The sequence below is a fragment of the Salvelinus namaycush genome, chromosome 10 (assembly GCF_016432855.1).
Source record: "Salvelinus namaycush isolate Seneca chromosome 10, SaNama_1.0, whole genome shotgun sequence".
Classification (NCBI taxonomy): Eukaryota; Metazoa; Chordata; class Actinopteri; order Salmoniformes; family Salmonidae; genus Salvelinus; species Salvelinus namaycush.
The window spans coordinates 7,317,092-7,344,140 of NC_052316.1; the positions used below are offsets into that span (position 1 = coordinate 7,317,092).

The following is a 27,049-nucleotide window of genomic DNA, read 5'->3' on the forward strand; positions in this document are numbered from 1 at the left end:
GCCTGAGGTAGTAAGTTCAAGAGTCACTGGTTGTTTAAACATCACTGCCTTGTCATTTTTTATGTCTAGTACAGCCTCTGCCTTCTTGAGGGAAGCTTTGCTTAATAGTAAGGGGATATCTGTAGGGACCACCTCTGTTTCAATGTGACACTTAGTCTGACCAATTTTTGCTGGTATCTTAACTCTCTTGGTAGAATGGACAATTCTCCCGTCTCCAAATTTGAAAGCTCTGTTGCTTGGTGTGTCAATCATATTTTGTACTTCCTTCATATTTAGTTCACTGACATAGCTATCAAGCCATTTTGCACCACACACTGTCCGTGTACATGCAGTATCAATCACAGCAGATCCTAAGGATTCAACTATAAAAATCTCAGTATCAGAAGCAGATTCATTTGAAAACAGTGTAATGTTACACTGCTCTATCTCTGTGTTTACATTTTCCTCTGTTAGTTTAACTTGTTCATTTTTATGAGGACAGTCTTTAACCCAATGGTAAGTGCTTTGACAAATAGCACATTTCGATCTCCTTCCATATGTGTCCAGTGGATTTGTGCCGGGAAATGGCGCCCTCTTCTGGTTATCTTGAGAACGTGACTTTTTGGCGCCTTTTCTGTGCTGCTCGGTGTAATATGCTGCGTCACTCACTTGCATTCCATCTGTTATTGGCGCGACAGACGTCTTTTCACCAAATATTCTTTTTAGTGCCGACTTCATAGATGCAAAAGTCAGCACAGTACAAGCAGTCAACGCCAACTGTTTCTCCCTACCATCTAGACAAGCAGTGTCTAGCAACTTGAACCCTAACACTGCATCTGGGAGAACCATGTCGTACTTGCGCATTCTATTGTACCTCTGTTCGAAATCAATGATGTAGTCCGCCATTGCAACCGAAATATCTCTCGTAACACTGTCAAAGTTTGAATATGCCTCGTAGGCACGGTCTTTCTCTTCTTTAAGAAATACAGAATCCAGTGCTGTGATCAAAGTTCCCATACCGTCATCCTTGTTCAAATCCTCAACGGATATCTCCAGTGCTGTATCTCTCGCTCTTCCCTCGAGCGATAATACCACCGCAAGTGCTTGCTTTTTCACGTCCAGATTAGTAACGCGTGTCCAGATTCCCAGTTCATTTTTCCAACTTTCGTACGACCTCTTCTCGTCGAAGCGAGGTGGCACGTTGTAGTTAGAAGCCATCGTCTGCTACCAATGTTAACTCGAAATGACACAACGACAAGGTTCCAGTTTAACAAAGTTTACTCAACTATATGAACACACTACAAGGTAGCCATTACACTCCAGGCTAGGTCCAACAACGAACAGACTTCCAGCGCATGCGCACTCTTGACTGAGTGATAGCCCCGTAATAACAGAAATATAGGGATACTTAAAACATGAACTTAACATTTAATACCATTCATGCCATTATTATGAGCCTTCCTCTCCTCGGCAGCCTCCTGTGATGTGCAATATGGAAGATAGTCTAAATACCTGGTCGTCTTCATAGCCCCCAGCCAGCACTAGGGAGTAAGCTCCATCGTTGCTCCTCCCGTGGATCCCAGCAACATGTGGCCTGTGGCAACCAGACTCACTCACCTGCCAAAACAAAAACAGGAGTGAAAATGTCAGCGGACAACCTACCAGGACCTAGTCATTGAAAAATAATTTGTCAAATTATTTTCTCATTTTTTGGGGTACATTATCAAAAAAGACTGCAGTTATTGCATTCCTTTTCAGCCTACTGCAAAAAGGCAGCAACTCACCTGGACCCTGAACTTCCAAATACTTCCGACCGGGACGCCAGGGACAGGGCCGTAGTGGTTGGAAGGGACAATGGTGCACTGCTTGCTGCGGCCAACACAAGCCATGCCCTGATAGAAGAGGTAGTGTAAAAACACAAGAATGTACTCAACTAACAACAAATCTATGTCAAGTTTAGAAGTGTGACAGTGGCCGTGTCTGAAATCTAGCTTGCCTACTTAAACTGTATACTAATTGTACAAAATTATTTAGAACACCGTTTAGTAAAAAAAAAAAATGGAGTACGCAACAAATATCAGCATACTAAGCTCATCCTATTGAGAATGCCAGCAGCATACCAGCAGCATACCACCCTGCATACCATTGCTGGCTTGCTTCTGAAGCTAAGCAGGGTTGGTCCTGGTCAGTCCCTGGATGGGAGACCAGATGCTGCTGGAAGTGGTGTTGGAGGGCCAGTAGGAGGCACTCCTTCCTCTGGTCTAAAAAATATCCCAATGCCCCAGGGCAGTGATTGGGGACACTGCCCTGTGTAGGGTGCCGTCTTTCGGATGGAACGTTAAACGGGTGTCCTGACTCTCTGAGGTCATTAAAGATCCCATGGCACTTATCGTAAGAGTAGGGGTGTTAATCCCGGTGTCCTGGCTAAATTCCCAATCTGGCCCTCAAACCATCATGGTCACCTAATAATCCCCAGTTTACAATTGGCTCATTCATCCCCCTCCTCTCCCCTGTAACTACTCCCCAGGTCGTTGCTGCAAATGAGAACGTGTTCTCAGTCAACTTACCTGGTAAAATAACGGTAAAATAAAAAAAAAAAATAAAAAAAAAATGCATCATTAATGCTCAATTGCGTTGATTCCCGCAATTCTTTCAGTTTAGCACAGCGCGTCCCCTCACCTGTTGTCAGACACACATGGATCTCAAACAAGGATTCTCTTCCTCAAGAGTGTGCAATGAATTCAACTAGATTTAAAAGCCGGAATGTGTATGACCGCCTTGCATTTAAAGCGTACTACATTTTAGAAGATTTCACATACCATAAAACTTCATTTTTTCCACACTCAAAATGCCTACTATTTAGAAAGCAAGTACAGTTATTCAGACAATGTACTTTTTCCACTAAGAGGTACGCCCACAGCACCATTTCTAAATGCCCTTACCTTTCCCCAGTCCCTCTGGCTGGTTGAGCTGGCGGAAGCCATCTTGGATTTCTTCTTGCTGTCCTTGAGTTTCTCTCCTGCTAGCACCACCTCACTAGCATCGTTGCGGCACTCGGGACAATACCTAGAGGTATTGAAATAAATACAGATCAGAACAAGCAGGCAACAGAACATCCAAAATGTGTGATGCAGTACAAAACCACTGCATCACACACGTGCAGAGTTAATAGTGGCACGGGAAAGTTGTGCTGGTCCGCTGAATACATGTAGGAGAGAAGACAGCTCCACCAATGCAGAGGTAACAGACCACACTTCACTGTAGCACAGATATGGAGACCAGGGAGAGCTACACAAGCATCCGTGGGTGTTCTGACAAAAAGTCATTTGGACAGTTTTAATTTATTTCACCAGGTAAGCTAGTTGAGAACAAGTTCTCATTTACAACTGTGACCTTGCCAAGATAAAGCAAAGCAGTGTGACAGAAACAACACAGTTACATGGAATAAACAAGCGTACAGTCAATAACACAATAGGGAAAAAAAGAAAGTCTATATACAGTGTGTGCAAATGGCATGAGGTGGTATGGCAATAAATTGGCCATAGTAGCAAAGTAATTACAATTTAACAGATTAACACTGGAGTGATAGATGAGCAGATCGTGTGTAAGTAGTGATACTGGTGTGCAAAAGAGCAGCAAAGTAAATAAAAACAATATGGGGATGAAGTAGGTAGATTGGGTGGGCTATTTACAGATGGACTATGTACAGCTGCAGCGATCGTTAGCTGCTCAGAAAGCTGATGTTTAAAGTTAGTGAGGGAAATGTAAGTCTCCAGCTTCAGCGATTGGCGGCGTGAGTGAAGGAGGCTTTGTTGCGAAATAGAAAACCGATTCTAGATTTGATTTTGGATTGGAGATGTTTGATATGAGTCTGAAAGGAGAGAGTTTACAGTCTAGCCAGACACCGATGAACTTGTGCTTGTACACCATTAACTTGTGCTCACGATAGAAAGCTGATAACGCTCGACTCAAAATGGCCAAAACAAAGCAGCCTGAAGAAACCATCACTTTCTCTCCTCAAACTCCAATTTTGAGGAGAGAAAGTGCTCGAGAAAGTGCTCGGCATCTGACACATCGGCATGACTATGACCATCACATAAGCAGCACTAGAAGCTGGCAACAGCGAGACGGACAGAATACCAGCCCAGACTGTACTGTAGTATAGACCAATTTTTGTGTTTACAGACGTCAAGAACGGTACCAAAAAGCTCTGTAGCAGGATCGCTTATGCTAAGGTCGGGAGCTTGACAAACTTAAAGATTCCACTCAAACGCTTCAGGTTTTGGTTTCATTAGTCCACTGTTGATACACTCCTAAAAATGTTTTGCACGTCAGCAATCAAGTTTAAGATACTGTGACACCTTATGTATTATGAAATTCTGTATGATGCATTTTGAATGTTTTGTGATTCTCTCAGAAATGTTCTGTCGATTCCCAGGGTCATTTCATGATTTCATTTGAGCCATTTCCATCCAAGCAGGCAGAAATACAGCCAGTATGGGGATTTTTGCATCATATGATGCAAAAGACATCACGCTGGCTATGAGAATTAGCATTTTGAAAGTTCTACATTTTGAAAACTTGATCGCTGACATGCAAACATTTTGGGACTGTATCAACAGTGGAAGAAAGAAAAAAAGACCAAAAGATTTGTTGAGTGGATTGTTCTTTTAACAGTGAGTGAGTGACGACCATGAAAACACCTAAGACTGATGACTATAGCTTTGTGGCTATAGCTTTTTTTATCTAGCGCCATTTGTGATTTTTATCTTGTCGGCTCGCTAGATAATCAAATTATCTGATGACATTGCGACGTAGACGATAACCATCTGATTACGTGTTAACTTGCACAAGCTGCTTTTGAAGTTGCATGTGATCTTATCCACTGCTTTTTCTGAAACCGGAACCTGCGCGCAACTTTTCAAGACGCGGCAGGGAAATGGGTCTATACTGACCAGTCGTCGTCATCGGGGAGGCTGGTCAGTCGGGGGTTGAGGCAGTAGATGTGGAATGCCATGTCACACTCGTCACACAGCAGCTGCTTGTCCGGGTCCTGCTTCACGCCACATACATGGCAGTTGCACCAGCGGCAGTTCTTCTTGGGGTCATCTTTGCAGTGTTTGCACTCGGGTCCGTTTGACCCTGGAGAGAGCAGGATCAAAGAGAACGTCAACCTTTTTACTTAATGTTAAAATGGGTACTGTAACCCCTACTGTAAGAACTGCACCAGTCTATTAGATGTATCCAATTAAGCATACAAAATATGTTACGTACTTTGTAAACCGCTAAGTCTAAGAGGTTGGTGTGCAGCCATGGCAACTAAAATTCATCTTATGCATCATGAACATAGTCTACATTAATCCCAGAGTTTCTATGGTAACAATAGCGTCTCGTCGTTTTCTAACATCTGACACCACTTAACTTCTTGAGGGCAGGGGGCAGCTTTTTCACTTTCGGGAAAAATAGCATGCCAAAATTCAACTGCTTGCTACTCATCCCCAGAATATAAGATATGCATATCATTAGTAGATTTGGATAGAAAACACTCTGAAGTTTCTAAAACTGTTTGAATCATGTCTGTGAGAATAACAGAACTTATGTAGCAGGCAAAACCCTGAGGACAAACCATTCAGAATTTGTATTTTTTTTATGTTTGATGTCACTGTCTTTTCAATTAGTTTTTTAAGAGACACCAGATGTTTAAAGGACTTGCTTGCAGTTCCTACCGCTTCCACTGGATGTCACCAGTCCTTGGAAATCGGTTGAGGTTATTCCTTTGTGTACTGAAGAAGTAGGGCTATCGTAAATGAGGGTCACATGAAGTAAATGTTTGGAGATAGTCATGTTATGAAAAAAGTTGCGTCAGTTTGGTTTCGTTTTGTATTGAACACAGATCATCCCGTCTTCAAATTGATCGATTATTAACGTTTAAAAATACCTAACGTTGTATGACAAAAGTAGTTTGAAATGTTTTGGTAAATTTACATGTAACTTTTGATATATTTTGTAGTGACATGGCGAAAGTTGAAAGCTGTGTTTTTCTGGATGAAACGGTCCAAATAAATTGACATTTTGGATATATATCGATGGAATTAATCGAACAAAAGGACCATTTGTGATGTTTATGGGACATATTGGAGTGCCAACAAAAGAATTTCATCAAAGGCATGATTTATATTTTATTTCTGTGTTTTGTATCGTGCTTGCAGTGTTGAAATATGCTACTCTGTTTGTTTACTGATGTGCTGTCATCAGATAATAGCATCTTGTGTTTTCGCCGAAAAGCTTTTTTGAAATCTGACATGTTGGCTGGATTCACAAGTGTAGCTTTAATTTGGTATCTTACATGTGTGATTTAATGAAAGTTTGATTTTTATATCATGTTATTTGAATATGGCTCGCTGTATTTTCCCTGGCTATTGGCCGGTGGGACATTTGCGTCCCACCTGCCCCAGAGAAGTTAAACTATAGCCTACTTGCAGAGTCTTGGAAATGTTCACAATTTTGCATGTGCTTTACATGCACTCTCATCCTTCATGAAAATCAATCCGATAAATGCACTCACTGACTCTACACGAGTAACAGAGACTGGAGATGTGGACTATGTGATGAAATAAAAACTATGGCGCATCATTGTCTGTACCGGTGTATTGTGTGCAAGTCAATTATTCACATACAATATTTGACACTAAAATTGTGACATATTGTCTTTGAACAAACTTTAGAGATTTCTAATATGCTGGGCTGATGAGCCTTATCCAATAACTAGCCTAGTGTGTAGGAGTTAATTTCCTGCAAAAAAATTAAACGCAGTCAAACGACCAGGGCTCTAAATTGCAACCATTTTGGTCGCATATGCGCTTAAATATTTTGCTGTGCGACCTGGAATTTAAATTTGGGAGCACCAGTCTAGTTAGAAAATATACAGATTAAGACAACGTCGTCACAAATCTGGGACCAGCGGCGTTGCTAACTACCCCATCGTTGCAAAGAGTTATGGGATATAAGAATTCTGTTTTCTTAACCTTTGTCTTCTTTAAAACCTAAGCACCAGTGTGCCTAAGAAACATGCGCCTAAGAAAAATGCACCCATGCTTCACTGTACCGCTGTTTGAGTGCCCTAGAATAAAAAGTGAGTGCAGATTCGTGACGGTCTTGGTTCAAATCAAATTTAATTGGTCACATACACGTTTAGCAGATGTTATTGCAGGTGTAGCGAAATGCTTGTGCTTCTAGTTCCGACAGTACAGCAATATCTAACAAATAATATCTAACAAATTACACAATATATACCCAACACAAAAATCTAAGTAAAGGAATTAAGAATATATAAATATATGGACAAGCAATGTCAGAGTGGCATAGACTAAGATAGTAGAATAGTATAGAATGCAGTATATGCATATGAGACGAGTACCATTACGACAGAGGAAACAGCTCGTTTCTAGCCCAAACCGTACAAAAAATGTACCCAGATTACCAGCGTTTTAAGACTATTTTAAATCTGGTACTCCTAAATTGTTGTGCTCCTAACTTTAAATAGCTACCAATTACATTTTATTTAAAGCCCTGCAAACAGCGCCAACTTACTTTTCAATGGGCTATCAGATCCCGCTCCGGATCCAGCCAAGGCTCCAGGCTCCTCGATTTTGTAGATCTCAGTCAAGAACATGATGCGACAGTCATTCAGGGAGTCACCGGCAACCCTGAAATAAACATGAACTCTAGGTATACCCTTCATGGTCCTAATATGCAAAACTAAATGGCAAAACTTTGACATTCACATAATACTAAAGTACATACCATACTGTGTAGATGTATCAATACTGTATAACAAGTGATCAATGAATTTCAACAAATCATTAGAACACACCATTCAAGCAGATGAGTCGCTGAACTCATTTAATGCTATTACCATCATGGTATGACCCTTTAAGGGGGAGGGGGTTTACAGCGGAGACTAACAGGACCAATTATATTACCCAAGCAGTATTTTGGCATAGATCTCGTGCACAGTGCGTGTCTCCCTCTTCTTCTGGATCTGGGCGTCGTACCAGTAGCCGCGCTCTTTGGGTTCGTCTGGGTTGAAGTTTACCATGACCACCATGCCCGCCTCCAGCTGGTGCCACTGGTAGACTGTGCGGGCGCGTGGGCGTACATCCTTGGACTGCAGAGGCACCACTCCGTTCTCTGGGTAGCTAGAGACCACACAGACATAGGCAGTGTCAGTATTCAGTTCAGACACACAGCAGGTGCTTCCTACATAATGCGGCTTTTGTAAGATGATTGACATATCGGGAGAGAACAGAAACGGGTCAAATAAGTGTTTGAATTCTGAGGGCCTTGACTGCTGGAAACATATGCAATACGAGTCAACGTTCATTTCAATGTTCCTCCGGTTCTTACACTTGCAAGCAAACCAATGTGGCAGAGCAATGTGCAAATTATCAAGCACAAATGTTTTATTTGCCAATTGCAGTGTTATGGAATTACATATACTTTTATCAGGAAAGACCGATGGAGTGGGACTGCATTCAAAAAAGCAATACATAAAAAGTCAAGAGTAGGAGGAAATGGAACAAATTAAGCGCTCTGACGCAGATACGGAAACCAAGTGGTACCCTGTGGTATTGACACACTGGCGCCAAAAAGCAATGTTCCCATTGGTCCAGCTCATCGATAGACAGCAACACCTTCCAAACAGACATAATCAATCGTTTTTCTATACATGTTCATTGAGGGTAAAACTGTTAAATGTCACCAATGAGGCATAATGTCTCCAATCAGATCTTTAAAATATGGAATACAATAGGGAGTTCTCACTCTTCATATTTGACATGGTAGTGAATAACTTCCTCTTCGCCGAGTTTAGAGTCAGAGCCCTCTTCCTCTCCAGGTGTCTTTGTGGTCTTTGTAATGTTCACAATCTGGGCCTCAAACCAGGCGCCCATGTTCAAGTCTCTGGCGTCAACAAACTCGTTAATCTGGAGAAGAAAAAAATAAGTTGATATTGTAAAGTGAACCATGCAATGCTACTGTCACAGATTTAAAATCTGTATTGCAATTTAAAATTAAGACTGAACACAAGAGAAGCAATGCCAATTCAAGAAGGCTCCACAATATTGAAGCAGATTTACCATTTATCCAGTTAAAAGCATCCTTTCACTACATCAAATGATACCAATACAGCAAATATTCATCCTTGTAGAGATGCTCCATGTTTACCTTGTAAAAGCCAAATCCCGGGTCGACCAGGTCTGGTGTGTCTGTTTGGGCAGAGGTGCCAGCTGCTTGCACCTCTGTCTCCGAGTGGGTCGAGCTCTTGTCCGACTCGCTCTGTGCCGAGCCACAGCCAGAGTCAGAGTCAGACAGCTCAGCTTCTTTGTCCTTGCTCTTGAGGACAGCATCAGGGGGTGTAGCCTGTCTAACAAGCAGCTGCACTATATCATTCAGCCCCACGTTGTAATCAAAGATGGTGTGGCTGTCCTCCATCTGGGATCAGAAACAAAACATATACATTCAGACATGATTAGTAAGGACCCCAGCAACTCTTTTGTATCTGAATTGCAACAGAAAAGTAGCCATCTGCCACACCTGCTTGCCCCGGTAAAAGAGCCTCTGTCTTTCTGGCTCAATTTTGAAGAGCTCTGAGATCTTGAGGCGCAGCTCATCCACCTTGGTGAGCTTGGACAGTGAGTCAATCCGATGAGTCTCCTTGCCATCCATGGTGCGCACTTGAATCCACATTGCAGCTGCCCTGTGCAGAAGAGAGCCAAACTGTGGGTTAACAGCAGCATGACATCTAACACACTCAAGTTGAAAAAGCAGTGTCGTTCAATGTTTCTCCACTTCCTTCCTTTGAGTACTGTATTACTGTGCCAACTATTGATTAATACCATTGATCAAGTGGATCAATATCAGTAAAGAAAGGCTTCCAAGTAATTTAAATGCCCAATGACAAAGCAAAACAACATTCAACAAACATGCCATACTGATTTTAATACAGTGTGGAAAACTGTATTACTAAGCCACTCCTACCCCTTTTAAATGCAGCTACTGCAACCCCATCCTTGTATCAAACAAACAATGTGGCTTCACTTCCTGACAATGTTTTAAGCACACTGTTTCAACACATTAACCGCCAATTTATGCTTGATCCAAAAATGGCTTTGTATGGAGGGTGTGATACAATTGTGGAGCCTCCAGAGGCCAAATTGAGCTGCGTACCGCATCTCCGTGAGCCTCTCAGATTTCTTAAGAATGCGGAGGGGTCCGTATAGCTCCGCATTGACATGATTGGTTGACGATATGTGGGGGCGGGAAGTCGGGTATAAACACAAACTCACTTTGACAACAGCGCTGCTGTGCAAAACACAAGTCGTATGGATGCCCTGACTTCTGCAGAGGCTGTATCACCATAAATTCTGCACGGCCAATGCATACGTCGGATTGACCATGCGGCGCACAATTCGCCCAGCGTCGTCCGGGTTTGGCCGGGGGAGGCCGTCATTGTAAATAAGAAAATGTTAACCGACTTGCTTAGTTAAATAAAAAGTCACAATTATTTTTTTTTTTAAACATGTACTGTATGTGTAGATAGTACATTTTATGTTTTCAATATATCAAACTTTCTACATATTGATTTGGACACAAACTGTTTTGACATTGGGCTATTTATCAAAATGTCTTGTCAATAGGAAGCAGCATCATTTAACTTAGGAATATAAATTGAACATATCCAAATGGTACTGTACTTAAATCTAGTAAAAAAAAAAAGACTTCAAAAAATATAACTGCTGAAGGAGTCTACAAAACATACTGTGATAGATTTTTATGATACCTGAAATCACCAAACGGGCTTGCCCTGCCTAAACATAACTACAGACTCGAAACTTAAACATAAGCTAAGTATGGCGTACACTACACGATTTTGGGCTCAGATTTTAGCTTTCCAGGACAAGTTGAGATCGGAAACAAAATCCCCGTGTTGTTTCCTACTACTCGGGGCAAAGCAATCACAGACGCTTGTTTAATGTTAACGAGTCAGAGACGCAATCTGAGGGCTACCGATCCAGTCTTTGAGCCATCCCAATATTCTCAAACTTTTGATTTTACCGGCACAAAATCTGCAACGCTCATAGTGGGAGATGTGCAAAGACAAGTTTTGATAATGGTGACCAGCAATTGCCAAGACCTCACCAGCTTATAGCCCTAAAAAACAGAAATGAGTTACCCCTGGTTCGTTCAGCCATTCCTATGGGGTAAATGAAAGAGGAAATGGGGTTTTGTGATAAATGCTGAAAATAAGGTCTGAGGTAAACACATGCTTAGATCTTATAGGTTTTGTTCTATGCGATATTAGTCAGTTAACATGACCTTAATGAAGCCTTTGTGCTTGTGAATTTTGAAGCATTTGTAATCAAAACAAGTGACACTAGCTGATGATCTCATTGTACAAAACTTAAGATCTCTTAAAGCCGGTGTTTACCACAGACCTGATCAACAAAAACATTAATTTCCCCATAAGAATTGACCAACGAGCCGTGGAGTTAGTGCCTACATAAAGACGCCATTACTATTGGTGATGAGACCTCGCCAGAGAAGAAGCCCGTGAAATTACGTTGTTTCGCATCACCCAGAATGTGTAGACTTGAGCATGACTAACTCAGGGCCTTAAATAAACGGTTTGGTCCACCAGCCACTGTAGCAGGTAGATAAAATATATAAATTCTACCAGCCACGCAGATCTTTAACCAGGCAAAATATTAAAAAAAAAAAAAACTAACTCATGCTCATATTTGACTTTCTAGTCGCAAATGTAATACTTGCACTGTAGAGCCCTGCAAATTGACCACCCGCCAATGTGGCGGGTGAAATATACTTTCTTACACACCAATAAATAAATCTACCTGCATTTGGAGGGAGTTAATTTTATCCCCTGCTACTACTAGTAGGCTATGTGTTTGTACTTGTGTTTAACTAAAGTATCAAATCGTTACAGCTCTGAAGTTCACAAGCAATGTTAATCAAGTCAAAATGTTGGTTAGATGGTGCAACTCCGTATGGCAAGTGTGAATGTCTGACTGAAAACGTTTGAGGCTTGCTTTTGAGCCACATCTCGTTCTAGCTACGCTGACAATGTTCTCACGAAACAGCATAGTATCAAGAATCTTCACGACCAAATTAAGAATCTTGGTGGGACCCGTCTGTGCCACATGGTTTAGGAAAGAAAATCGTTAAATATGAGAGGCTCAGCGATGTTAAGATTGAAAGTTGTGTAGTGCACACCCAGCATAAGTTATATTGACAGCCCATGCATTTGTTTAATTTTACATTAGCTAGCGAGCTTAGTGTTCAGCTGGGAGAAGGCTTGTTTCCTCTGGCAGTTGGAGGCGATTAGGATGGGGCACACACATGGTTAAAATGAACACCCGCCTAAGGTGGGTAACGTTAGACTTCATTGGCGCGTAAGAATGTCCATTTCACCAGCCACGGTGGTGGGTCAGAGAATTTGGGGACAGTTGATTTATTTTTTTTAAAGGTATAAGTTGGTTGAATTGACAAGAAAGTATAACTTCATCCTTGTGTTTCTTGGCCAGTTACGTTTTGTTCACACGGGACACACCCGAGACCAGGTACCCCATATCGCTGACAACCCGCGCGGCGCCGCCCACCGACATCTTACGGAAAACAAGAGCAAAGAATTCAGAAAAGTGGGAGGGTAGTCAAAGTAGGTTGTTTTTCAATGTTAGTTTGAGTTCGCAGTCAGAATATTTTCCATCACATAGTGCGTGCCCAAATTACCATGGTAACAGCCCATCCCTTAAAGCGAAGGCTGAACATTTGGCTCACCTAATCATTGTGCAGGGATCACTCCAAAAAAACTTATACAAACTTTGTCATTTATTTTAATTAGAACACTCAAATACTTCAATTGTTCTCCAATAATGATTTGTATGCTTCTACATTTCTACTTAGATGGACATCAGCGTAGAGCCCTGAACTATAAAAAGTAGATGGATATGTCGGTGAACATAACGGAAATCGGACGATATTAGCTAAAAATGGCAACATCGGTATCGGCTGATGTCTAGTTTAACGCCGATAAGCAAACCAATCTCAAAGCTGCCGTGCATATCTATATAACGTAGGTACATGACAATGACGCCACGTAAAATTTCACTCTATACGTGCAACACAGCATTCCTAAACTAGCCCACAATGTCTGCTGTGTGGATCAAGCAGTCAACAAGTCAAGCAGACATTTGAAAGAGTAACAACATTTCAGCGAGACAACTCAAATGGCGAAATCCATTAAAGCCAAGATAATGGAATTAATTTCCCTTGACAATCAAATGTTCTCTGTCGTGGGTGATGTTGGATTTCGCCGACTGGTCAAACACCGGTTAACACTACCAAGTGCGCTATTTTTCCAATGTTGCCCCACCGCAGTTACACAGTAATAGCGTCACGACATACATACTATGGAATGCCGTTTGGGTCTTTGCGTGTCAAAAAAGATACAGTAGCACTGTCAAAGCGGTACAAAAAAGTCTGCAAACAAGCGAACACCGGCCACGAACGATGTGTTTACAATACCGCGTTGGTAATAAAGCATAATTTGTTCGACCGCAACTTCTGGGGTAGCTAGCTTTAGCTTGGTACCTAGCTAGCACAATACAACCAGCCTGAAAACAATGACCAGTGGAAACTGCAGTAATTTTCATTATTCTTAGCAATGATTTAGGAATCCTTGTGAGTAAGTATTAGCTAGGTTGCCACTTTTTGTTCGCCTATTGAAATTGAACTTCAATTCATGAAAATAAATAGCTAGCCAGCTACTTAACCCTGTTGCCCAAAGCTAACGTTATAAGCAGCCAGCTAGCTTCATCTGGCTAGTGAGGCTCGACCGGACCAGGTTATGTAGCCACAATAAGGATTAGGCGCAGGTGTGGACTTTGCGGGTTGCCTTCAAAATAAAAGTATGGCATAGTTCTACTATTTGTATTCATTTGCATCACTGTCAATGACATACTTTTTTTTGAAGGCAAACCGCAAATCTGACCGCCATTAACCTGTCTGGGAACGGGGTTCCGCTACCCTTGCCAACAGCCAATGAAATTGCAGGGCGGCAAATTCAATCAGACATCTCATAATTCAAAATTTCCCAAACATACAAGTATTAGACACCATTTTATTATGGTATTAGACACTGGTTAATCCAACCACAGTGTCCGATTTCAAAAAGGCTTTTCGGCGAAAGCACAACATATCATTATGTTAGGTCAGCAACTAGTCACAGAAAGCATAGAGCCATTTTCCAATCAAAGAGAGGAGTCACAAAAAGCAGAAAGAGATAAAAATGAATCACTAACCTTTGATATTCTTCATCAGATGACACTCCCGGGACCACATGTTACACAATACATGTATGTTTTGTTCGATCAAGTTCATATTTATATCCAAAAACCTCAGTTTACATTTGGCTTTGCCTCCAAAACATGCCGTGAATTTGCACAGAGCCACATCAAATTTACAGAAATACTCATAATAAACTTTGATAAAAGATACAAGTATTATGTACAGAATTATAGATATACTTCTCCTTAATGCAACCGCTTTGTCAGATTTCAAAAAAGCTTTACGGAAAAAGCAAACCATGCAATAATCTGAGTACGGCGCTCAGACACCAAAACAAGCCAAACATATACCCGCCATGTTGCGGAATCAACAGAAGTCAGAAATAGCATTATAAATATTCACTTACCTTTGACGATCTTCATCAGAATGCACTCCCAGGAATCCCAGTTCCACAATAAATGTTTAGTTCGATAAAGTCCATTTATTTCCAAATACCTCCTTGTTGTTCGCGCATTGAGTTCACAAATCCATGACGCACGATCACTAGGTCCAGACGAAAAGTCAAAAAGTTCCGTTACAGTCCGTAGAAACATGTCAAACGATGTATAGAATCAATCTTTAGGATGTTAACATAAATCTTCAATAATGTTCCAACCGGAGAAATCCTTTGTCTTTAGAATTGCAATGGAACGCAGGTCGCTCTCACATGAACGTGCGGTCAGCTCATGCCACTCTGGCAGACCTCTGACTCATTCAGCTCCCATTCCCCCCTCCTTTACAGTAGAAGCATAAAACAAGTTTCTAACGAATGTTGACATCTAGTGGAAGCCTTAGGAAGTGCAGCATGACCCCATAGACACTGTATATTCGATAGGCGATGAGTTGAAAAACTACAAACCTCACATTTCCCACTTCCTGGTTGGATTTCTCTCAGGTTTGCGCCTGCCATATGAATTATTTTATACTCAGACATCATTCAAACAGTTTTAGAAACTTCTGTGTTCTCTATCCAAATATACTAATAATATGCATATATTAGCAGGCAGTTTACTCTGGGCACGCTTTTCATCCAAACGTGAAAATGCTGCCCCCTATCCCAAACAGTTTAAATCAAATAAGAACTGTCTTATAAATTAGGGTAATTTTAGATGACACCTAGCTATATAGTTACCTAGCTAACTATAGCTACTGAAACAGATGTCGTTTTGCTATGTTTGGGGGAAGAACATTGTTTGCATCCATAAGCTAGCTTTTCTTTTTTTTTTAAATGACCTGCACTGTAGGTGTGCGAGACAACTTTACCAGAATCATAGCATACGTATCGATAAATCTTTGTGACATGAAATACGAGTGATTGATTACACTGTAATAACTACGGGGGAAAAAATTTGAACGCGTTAAATTATTATGTGACGTGCAGTCATATTCAGGTGTTATTTATTATTTTTCAAACAGTGTTATTTGACACGTCAAACAGTGTTAAATTATAGATTTTTTGACAGGCAATGACCAAAACGGCGTTCCATAGAAATCCTGGTTGAGAATGAAACGAAAGAACAAATGAACAACGAAACAGCACAGCAAGTAAGTGAAAGAAATAGGTATTGATTATGTTTTACTGGTAATGGGGACATGCGTAAATGCCAACAAAATAATGTTTTGGTCAGTGTAGTGTAACCTTTATTTAACTAGGCAAGTCGGTTAAAAACAAATTCTTATTTACAATGACGGCCTACCCCGGCCAAACCTGGGCCAATTGTGCACCGCCCTATGGGACTCCCAATCACGGCCGGATGTGACACAGCCTGGATTCGAACCAGGGACTGTAGTGACTCCCCTTGCACTGAGATGTAGTGCCTTAGACCGCTGCGTCCATGTGTGTGTTAACTATACTAGAATGCTTAAAAGGCCGCAAATAGTTTAAATATCGGTTATCGGGTTTTTTTGGCAAGGAAAATATCGGTATCGGCCAAAAATGTCATATCAGTGCATCACTAATAATATGCCATATCACTCAGCAATTTGTGGCAGGGGAGGCACTTTGTTGATTCTTGATGTTCAGCTGTAGAACTGTTTCGACCATTTTAACATACATTCGTTAAAAGACCCAGGTCCACGGGCCTCCCGAGTGGCGCAGCAGTCTAAGGCACTGCATTGCAGCGCTTGAGACGTCACTAGAGCCCCGGGTTCGATCGCAATCACGGCAGGCTGTGATTGGCCCAGCGCTATTAGGGGAGGGTTTGGCCAATCACGCTGTGTCACAGCCAGTAGGTATATGGTTCATATTGGCACCGAGGTCAAAATAATTTTGTTTTGGATAGTTGGTTCCCCTCTCATCAATAGCTATTGAACCAAGCATGACATGACCATGAAAATTGTATATTCTGAATCTGGGGATTGAAACAATTCGACTTGTGAATTTTTGATTTTTTTTAAGTTAAAAAAAAATCCTTCTCCATCCTCCTGATTCAGAATATACAATGTTCATGGCATGCTTGGTTTAATTGCTTTTGACAAGAGAAAACCGAATATCCAATATAACACGAGCCGACTAAACGCCACAGTGAAGTAAGATTGATGAACTCAACTAACGGAGTGGAGCAGAGACCAGGCTTTGTGGAATTAAGCACAAATGTGCATGTGTCAATTGAATCTCAACAAGGAAACAGTAGCAGGGTTCTACACTGCCTTTTTATTTATTTAAAGGAGCACGTGCTACTAAATTGAAAATGTAAGAGCAAAAAATTAAAGGAGCACAATATTGAGGTATTAATAGTATAAATTGTTATCAATTACAAAACATCTTTTCCAGGTATCACAGGAAAATATTTAGGTGCTTATGTGTTCAAAATGGTAGCACTAACAGGCTGACTATATTATATCTATATTATTCAATTATTGCACCCACTGCTCACGCGCGCCAACGAGCGTCTGCTGTGCCAAGGGCTAAAATAGAAGTCAGTTCTATTTCTGACGCAGATCGCGCTGCAAGTCCTGCCTCTCCCATCTCGTTGGTTTATAGAAGCAGGTACCCACTTGCCATCTCCTCATTGGTTATACCCACGTGGGTGACTGAAAGACGAACGAGGTCGGTTGCAGTAAAGCAACCATATTTATGACAGTTGCCAAACGCAATATAAAGTCGAGAGATGACTAGATACGATTCGGTTGACCGTTTTATGTGTGGATTAATTGTCGGAGTAGAGGACCTTGTGCATTTCAGGTAAAATAACGCCAATGTTTATATCCCAGGACAAACACCAAGCTAACTAAATAGGACAAATTAGCTAGCAAGCTAGCTAGCATAATTGCCATAAAGATTTAATGCTTTTCGACCGGGCCCCAAATGAATGTAATTGGTTCAGAGTTTATTTTGATATTTTAACCTGCGCATCGTGATCGCGTTTGGTGTGGGGGGACAAAATTAATTCATGCACGATGGCACACGCTCGCAGCCGGTTTGGGTTCCATGTAACGTTTGAGAAAAATAAAATAAATAAAGTACTGATTTCGGCAAAGAAAGGCTCCCAAGTACAGAGAACAAACATGTGTTCAAGGTAAGCGTTTCATAATTAAATTTTGTTAAAATATTGACATGTGTTCAAGGTAAGCGTTTCATAATTAAATTTTGTTAAAATATTGACCTTAGGCAAATCGATGTAGTCGCAGCTTAATTCCACAAAGCCAGGTCTCTTTTTTTAGCAGTCCTTCAATCTTCTCGGTGCAACAGTTGGGATAACGGGACAATCCTGGGTGCAACGCATTTATAATCCCTGGATTGGGGTGTTTTTTCCAAGCCAAGACATATCTTGCTGCTGGCTCCGTGGTGTCTTATTCTACACAGGAAACCTGTCCGACCCTAGTGCTGCTGTAAGCAAGCGGATCGGAACTGCTGGCTACCTCGGTGCCAAGCCGAACCATATACTGTACCCTACAGGCGCTCTAAAAAGTTAGAGCGCCGTTTAAATTGATTTTATTTAAAATTCTGGCTTGTAGGGAACATTTATGATATCAGGCAATGGGTTCAGTAGTCTGATTTAATCATGCTTCACATTACTCACTGATTTAATCAGACTACTGTTCTAGACAATAGGTACTTATAGGTAGTTACAGCCTGATTAAATCAGACTACTGGTGGATGTGGTAATCGACATTGACAGCACACCACGTTACATTAGCCTAGCTAACGTACAGTAGCTAGATAACGCTACAACATAACGAAGGTTAGTATCTAATAAATTGTGGAGTTGAAGTAGGTCGCTAGGTAACCAAATGAAATACTATTACATTGATCACACTGACACGTACCTAGTGAGTAATGTGAAGCATGTAACGTTAACGTTCATTTCCCTCGACAAAGTTTAACTAGAATATTTCGAATTCACCCTCCCAAATGTTAGCAAAGTTAACGATAGCTAGCTTATTCACTGTGCCAAGTTTCAGCCAGTTAGCTAGCCAGCAACTTTCAAAATACCAAACTTGTCAAAGTAGAAACATTTATATTACCTGTTTTTTCTTCCAAATGCAGATAATTAAATGACGTTTAGTAAACCGTCAAGCTTAATCCGTACACAACTCCTCTCTATACACTGCTGTTAGGGGGACTGAATCAATAAGAATCTTCAACAGTGTTTCCCCGCCTGCCAAAAAAAATCTTAGTTTCACTATTGGCTATTAGCACTTCTGAGTTGCTCTCTGAGGGGCTATAATGCCTGTCAATCAAAACTGTGACCGGAGTTTAGCCTCAGCGCGCGAAACTAGGGTCTCTTGTCTTCCGATAATTTGGCGCGAGATTATGTAAATTAGAGTACAATCAAAGACAGAAACGGGACTGTGTTTTACAAAGTTCTATCACCACATTATGACTGAGAGAACACAGATCGGAGTTGGACACCACACGATAGATAGCAGAAACCAAATAGCCGTTTGTCAGATTTAACAAACAAAAAAAATGCAAAGAAGCCTTTCTCAACATAGAAAACTGCTTAGTTAGGAATTGCTACAGCCATGTGCTGCTGTGGCGCCTGATGTTATGCGTCCAATGTTCCTGTCTCGTTCAGTTTGGCGGGAGAATATCATGCCAAGTGTGAACAAAGTAGTCAGTTGTTGTTCACAAGACATTATGAGATAAAAGCCTAATCAAATTGGACGTTTACATATCCCATAATTGTTTTAACCTACAATGTTTCTGAATGAGACTGTTTGTAGACTAACATTTGATGTTGATTGGGATGAGTGTTTGTTGTAGGTTACTACTAGGACAAATAATGTAGCAAGGAAGTACCACCAGGACAATGTTTAAGATCTTTTTTTCCCTTCTGTTTTATTTGAGATTTTTATGCCTCTCGTCCATCCAAGCACCAAAACCATTCACCATGTTTTAAAGGACAGCATCCTGCTCTACATTGTTCTAACCAACCACTGCATTACATAATTTGCTCTAACCACCTGTATCCTGTCTCCCAAGTCCTAACATGCTGACCAAACCGCCAGCGTTGAATGTATGAGTGTTGCAAAATAAATGTACATATAGTGCCTTCAGAAACTATTCAAACCCCTTTAATTAAAATGTGTCACTGGCCTGGACACAATATCCCGTAACGTCAAAATTGAATTATGTTTTTAGAAATAGTTTCAAATGAATAAAACATTTAAAGCTAAAATGTCGAGACAAGTATTTTCTTAAGTCACAAAATAAGTTGCATGGACTCACTGTGTGCAATAATAGTGTCTAACATGATTTTGAATGACTACCTCATCTCTGTACATACAATTAAGGTCCCTCAGCAGAGCAGGGAATTTCAAAACACAGATTCAACCACAAAGACGAGGGAGGTTTTCCAACGGGCTCATGTTGGTAGATGGGTCATAAAAATAAAATCCGTTTGATATTCATTGTCTATTCCTAACTCAGATATTCCTAACTTAGTTGCCGGAAAGGAAGGAAACAGCTCAGGGATTTCACCATGGGGCCAAAGGTGACTGATAAAACAGTTCAAGTTAAGTGGCTGTGAAAGGAGAAAACTGTAGTTACTCCACAATACTAACATAATTGACAAAGTGAAAAGAAGCCTGTACAGAATACAAATGTTCCAAAACATGCATCCTGATACAGTGTTATGTTTGGGGTAAATCTAATACAACACATTACTGAGTACCACTCTCCATATTTCCAAGCACAGCAAAGGCTGCATTATGTAATGGGTATGCTTGTAATCATTAAAGACTGGGGAGCTTTTCAGGATAAGAAAAAACAGAATGGAGCTTAGCACAGGTAAAATCCGACATTTTGCACCCACACTGCTAGCGCGCATCAACGAGCATCTGTGTAGCCAGGCGCTAAAATAGAACATGGTTCTATTTGTGACGCGCTGCAAGTTCCGCCTCTCCCATCTCATTGGTTTTTAGGAGCATATACCAACGTGGGTGATTGAAAGATGGAGGTCCACACTCCAGGTGGTAGTGGTAATGCACCTTAAAAGTTGGTTACCAACCGCCATATAAAGTCCAAAGAGAAGCCTGAAGGAGGAGAGATGACTAGAAACAAACTTTTACCCTTTTATCTGTGGATTAATTGTCAGAATATTTCAGGTAAAATAACAACCTAATGTTTATATCTAGCAACAGCAAGCAGCAAGCAACAGCAAGCTATCGAGCTAAATTGCAATAAATGTTTCAAGCTTCGACCTGTCTCCAAATTAATATGAACAAAAATTCCAAATAACTTCACAGATCTTCATTGTAAAGGGTTTAAACACTGTTTCCATGCCTGTTCAATGAACCATAAACAATTAATGAACATGCACCTGTGGAACGGTCGTAAAAAAGACTAACAGCTAACAGACGGTTATGAAAACTTAGGACACTAAAGAGGCCTTTCTACTGACTCTGAAAAACACCAAAAGAAGATGCCCAGGGTCCCTGCTCATCTGCGTGAACATGCCTTAGGCATGCTGCAAGGAGGCATGAGGACTGCAGATGTGTCCGGGGCAATAACTTGCAATGTCCGACAGCTGATCGTCCTCGCAGTGGCAGACCACGTGTAACAACACCTGCACAGGATCGGTACATCCGAATATCACACCACACCTGCGGGACAGGTACAGGATGGCAACAACTGCCCGAGTTACACCAGGAACGCACAATCCCTCCATCAGTGCTCAGACTGTCCGCAATAGGCTGAGAGAGGTTGGACTGAGGGCTTGTAGGCCTGTTGTAAGGTAGGTCCTCACCAGACATCACCTGCAACAACGTTGCCTATGGGCACAAACCCACCGCAGGACCAGACAGGACTGGCAAAAGGTGCTCTTCCCTGACGAGTCTCGATTTTGTCTACCCAGGGGTGATGGTTGGATTCACGTTTATCGTCGAAGGAATGAGCGTTACACCGAGGCCTGTACTCTGGAGCAGGATTTATTTGGAGGTGGAGGGTCCGTCATGGTCTGGGGCGGTGTGCCATAGCATCATCGGACTGAGCCTGTTGTCATTGCAAGCAATCTCAACGCTGTGAGTTACAGGGAAGACATCCTCCCTCATGTGGTAACCTTCCTGCAGGCTCATCCTGACATGACCCTCCAGCATGACAATGCCACCAGCCATACTGCTTGTTCTGTGCGTGATTTCCTGCAAGACAGGAATGTCAGTGTTCTGCCATGGCCAGCGAAGAGCCCTGATCTCAATTCCTATTGAGCACATCTGGGACCTGTTGGATCGGAGGGTGAGGGCTAGGGCCATTACCCCCAGAAATGTCCGGTAACTTGCAGGTACCTTGGTGGAAGAGTGGGGTAACATCTCACAGCAAGAACTGGCAAAGTCCATGAGGAGATGCACTGCAGTACTTGCAGCTGGTGGCCACACCAGATACTGACTGTTACTTTTGACTTTGACCCCCCTTTGTTCAGGGACACATTATTCCATTTCTGTTAGTCATGTGTCTGTGGAACTTGTTCAGTTTATGTCCCAGTTGTTAAATCTTGCTATGTCCATACACATTTTTACACGTTAGGTTTTCTGAAAATAAACAGTTGACAGTGAGAGGACGTTTATTTTTTTGCTGAGTTTAGTTGGTTCAGAGTTCATTTTGATATTCCAACCTGTGTGTCCTGATCGCGTCTGGTGTGGGTGGACCAAATCAACATGCACGCAAAGTGGTCTGGTCAGCATTTTACAGTTTTGACTCAAATCTACTTTAATCTATGGCAAGACCTGAAAATTGTCTAACAATGATCACCAACCAATTTGACAGAGTTTGAATAATTTAGGGAAAAAAATGTATGGGGCAAATGCTGCAAAATCCAGGTGTGGAAAGCTATTAGAGACTTACCCATAAAGACTCCGCTGTAATTGCTGCCACAGGTGCTTTAACAAAGTACTGAGTAAAGTGTCTGAATACTTATGTAAATGTAATATTTCAGTTTGTTTATATACATTTGCTACATTTCTAAAAACCTGTTTTCTCTTTGTCATTATGGGGTATTGTGTGTAGATGAGTGAGAAATAAAATATAATTAATACATTTTGAATTCAGGCTGTAACAAAATGTTTAATAAGTCAAGGGGTATGAATACTTTCTGAAGGCACTATTCAATAATTTCATCCAAACTGCTTGCGCAAGCAAGTCCCGCCTCACCCATCTACTTACTGGTTTTTAGGAGCTTAAATAGGACGAGCAATGTCAGAGTGGCATTGACTAGAAGACGGCTAACCTAATATTTATATATTTCTTAATGCCATTATACTTTGAGGTGTGCATTGTTAGATATTACTACACTGTTGGAGCTAGGAACACAAGTATTTCACTACACCCGCAATAACATCTGCTAAATGTGTATGTTACCAATAACATTTGATTTGAACTAGGTTTCCCCTCTATTTGTGGATTGTCAGAGTACCGAAGATTTTGTATGACTCAATGGGTCAAAAGATCCAGCAAAAAATTGACCATGTGCATTTCAGGTAAAATAACCCAATGTTTCTCCCAGGACAAATTAGCAAGCAACAGCGAGCTAGCTAAATGGCCATGAATGTTTGTTTTTCGACCTGTTCCCAAATGAATATAGTTGGTTTTGGTATTTTAACCTGTGTGTCATGAACGCATCTGATGGGGATAAACAAAATCATATGATGGCGCGCAGAGCCGGTTTGGTCAGCATGTAACATTTCCATGTGTTTCAGTCTGATGAGTTTACTTGAACCTGAACCCGTCTTGTCCAATTATTTTGTCAAGTGATTGTTGTGAATCAGTTCCTCAGCAGCAGCCAAGAAACCCATAAAGAGCATTATAAGCAGAGGAATATCCAGTCTTTGAAATGAATGGGAACCTCGATACCGTGATTAAACCTCTATCTAGAGGTCACAAATGAAAGCATATCATTCTCCAGAAAATGTAGTGACAAAGTGGTCTAAAAATATGATGGTGTTACAAAATATCAGTTGTACATTTTTTTTAAATCTTTCCACATTGTACATTTTATTCTGAAGGTCAGTTGCCTTCCTACTGGATTCAGTGTGTGATGTGTGTAGAAGTGTGACCTCTGGTCACCCCAGCTGGGGAGAGCTGCTCTCCATCTCCTCCACTGTTTGTGTCCTCCCAGTCCCCTTTATGACCTGAGATTGTGTGTGTGTGTGTGTAGCCTTGTGTAGCCACTAATGAGTGCTCTCTGTAATGGAGGAACAGTGTCCAGATGGCAGTTCATCATGGTGACATTATTATTACTACTCATATTCAGCAAGTCAGAGAAGGTCTATGAACTGAAGCGCTCTGCTTTATGAGTGTAGATGTATTCAGTGCTTCCCCTACAGTTAAGTAGACTGACGCCTAGTTACACTTCCCCTCTATTCACAAAATAAAAAAGCATGATTTTGGGTCTCCAAATTGTGAATGTTTTTCTCCAACACGTATTTCTCTAAATACACAGACATTGCCATAAACGTGCCATAGACGTGACTTTTGTTGTTGAATTTTGGGCTGGTGTTTCTATGTAATACTACTAGCCACCTAGCAATTTTATGAAGTTGGATTTAGCTAGACAAGATATGTCTCCGATCTCCCAACTAGCTACCAAGATGCCATTGCAGGCTATCAATCAAGTTAGAGTAGCTAGCTTGCCTAATTATCTTAGCTGGCATGCCTACTGGCAAGGTTGGTAGACTTTTTTTTAAAAGCAAGCAATTACTAAATACGACTCACATTCCTTTACATTTTTTGCAGCGATGCAGAGTAGCATGTTTAGTTTCTTTAACAAAATAACCACCAATCAGGATACAGACAGCTCAAAAGGTATGGTTAGATATGCAGATTTTTTTACTGACTTAAGCATAATGATTAGGGCTCTAAATTCTCAGGAAAAAGCCGTTTCAGGTGTTAGAAAAATGTTAACTTCCTGACAGAGCCCCCTTCCAGACCACCCCCCAGGTATCCTCAAGTATTTTGTGCCCGCTCAGAATTTAACATATCTTAAATGGATGTTAAAGCACAAGAATGAAGCAGTGATTATCAGACCTTGGTCAAATATTTTCTAATACTTTAAGGGGCGCTTGAATTTTGCAATTGGAGATTTGTAACCATCCCAGTACTTTACAATTTACTGGACAAACAAAATGAAGTAGCACAAGTATTTGAAAAATATATTTTACTCCTATATCTGAGGGTTAAAAGTGATTGTTGGAGCTGTGGTCCTCTCTGGGACTTATTTTGATTTGATCAGTTTGGCTTATCCTCTATTGAGGACTTCCAGCTGCTTCTGCTCTGTTTGCTAAAGATTATTTATTTATTCATATTGAACATATGGAATATTACATATATTCTCAATCTGTCTTGTCTTTGTCTATCCCACCTGTAGACAAAGTATCAGCTACTTTGGCCCAGATTCCGACCCAAGTTAAGCGGACGTAAATGGAACGTAATTCCCTTATGCGTTTTTCTATCTATGCATATTCTGACCTTTAAGCATGAGAATAGCATGCTATTAACCCACTATTCGTTCGAGGTGGAACTCGAATAAATGAAGGTGTGGTGGAGGTGTGTCTACAGATATGCCATATTCTGACCTTGACTTAATTCCCTAATAATGCCACCACCTTCACGCGCGAGGAAACCATTAACAAGGTCTAGCGAGCCTACCTGTTCCAAGTGGGAAAAACATCTACTTTATTTTCCCCAATAGAAATAACACTTGACACCCAGTGTCATACCACCTTATGACATGTTCATAACAGCTGACATAAAAGGCAACCTGCCAAAATGACTACAGACACGTAGCACTCACATCCGTAGCCATGAAGTGCTTTGAAAGGCCGGTCATGGCTCACATCAACACCATTATCCCAGAAACCCTAGACCCACTCCAATTTGTATACCGCCCAAACAGATCCACAGATGAAAATCTCTATTGCACTCCACACTGCCCTTTCCCACCTGGACAAAAGGAACACTTGTGTGAGAATGCTATTCATTGACTACAGCTCAGCGTTCAACACCATAGTACCCTCAAAGCTCATCACTAAGCTAAGGATCCTGGGACTAAACACCTCCCTCTGCAACTGGATCCTGGACTTGTTGACGGGCCACCCCCAGGTGGTGAGGGTAGGTAACAAGACATCTGCCATGCTGATCCTCAACACTAGAGCCCCCTAGAGGTGCGTGCTCAGTCCCCTCCTGTACTCCCTGTTCACCCACGACTGCAAGGCCAGGCACGACTCCAATACCATCATTAAGTCCGCAGATGACAACTGTGGTAGGCCTGATAACAGACAACGACGAGACAGCCTATAGGGAGGAGGTCAGAGACCTGGCCGGGTGATGCCAGAATAACAACATATCCCTCAACGTAACCAAGACTAAGGAGATGATTGTGGACTACAGGAAAAGGAGGACCGAGTACGCCCCCATTCTCATCGACAGGGCTGTAGTGGAGCAGGTTGAGAGCTTCAAGTTCCTTGGTGTCCACATCAACAAACTAGAATGGTCCAAACACACCAAGACATATTAAATGATCATTGTAACTGCGCACACATTGATGTCAGACATGCACCTACCCCGAATGCTCTGTTGCTGATGACTGGATTGAATGCAAGAGCAGATTACAGAAGCAGGACAAGACACCTTTTTGACTGATAATGGTACACACGTGATAGGCTTATCTGGCTTAGATTATTAGGATGGTCATATTGCTTCTTGACAGTGTCAAAATGTATTTTCTAAAAGTTACTGTATTTAAAATGATAAACATGACTAAATAATTAATTACAACAAATGATTTAAGAAACACACTTTCAAATGAAAGTAAACTTCTTAGCAGGGAAAAAAATATATTGGAATAAATGTGGGTTTTCCCACTCGTGTGTAGGCTTTATAACCAGCATAAAATAAGGCAATATATGTCACAACAGGTGAAAATATACAGGTCATAAGTGTTATGACACGTTATGTCAGCTGTTATGACACCGGGTGTCAAGTAAGGCGTTACCAAAATAACACTAATTTACAACTTGATAAGAGTTAGGTAAATGAGATATCCGTTTGGAAAAGGGGATTGTAAATACAGTGAAAATAGGCTATAAATAGCTGTGCTTTTACTCAGATTTGTAACAGTCTGCCCTCAATTTGTGTGGATGAAATTTGGATGCTTAAGGTATAGGCTTCTGTAGGGGTGAACCTGCCAAACTTTTCAACGGTTATAATTTTAACCCTTTCAAAAAAAGCTTCCTA

At 41.3% G+C, this 27,049-nt stretch overlaps 1 protein-coding gene across 1 annotated transcript in view; it reads right to left on the reverse strand.

Annotated features, from left to right (window-relative positions):
- The window catches only part of LOC120054618 (E3 ubiquitin-protein ligase UHRF1-like), a 32,596-nt gene extending 13,656 nt beyond the window's left edge, over positions 1-18,940 (reverse strand). Inside the window, exons 1-10 of the mRNA XM_039002097.1 lie at positions 18,847-18,940; positions 9,574-9,736; positions 9,205-9,471; positions 8,803-8,963; positions 7,962-8,177; positions 7,570-7,685; positions 4,935-5,121; positions 2,922-3,045; positions 1,764-1,871; positions 1,492-1,596 (exon numbers count right to left, since the gene is read on the reverse strand). Coding sequence (XP_038858025.1) covers positions 1,492-1,596; positions 1,764-1,871; positions 2,922-3,045; positions 4,935-5,121; positions 7,570-7,685; positions 7,962-8,177; positions 8,803-8,963; positions 9,205-9,471; positions 9,574-9,726 — 1,437 coding nt within the window. The 5' untranslated portion in view covers positions 9,727-9,736; positions 18,847-18,940. The remainder of the gene's footprint in view (positions 1-1,491; positions 1,597-1,763; positions 1,872-2,921; positions 3,046-4,934; positions 5,122-7,569; positions 7,686-7,961; positions 8,178-8,802; positions 8,964-9,204; positions 9,472-9,573; positions 9,737-18,846) is intronic.
- Positions 18,941-27,049: the final 8,109 nt, after the last annotated feature.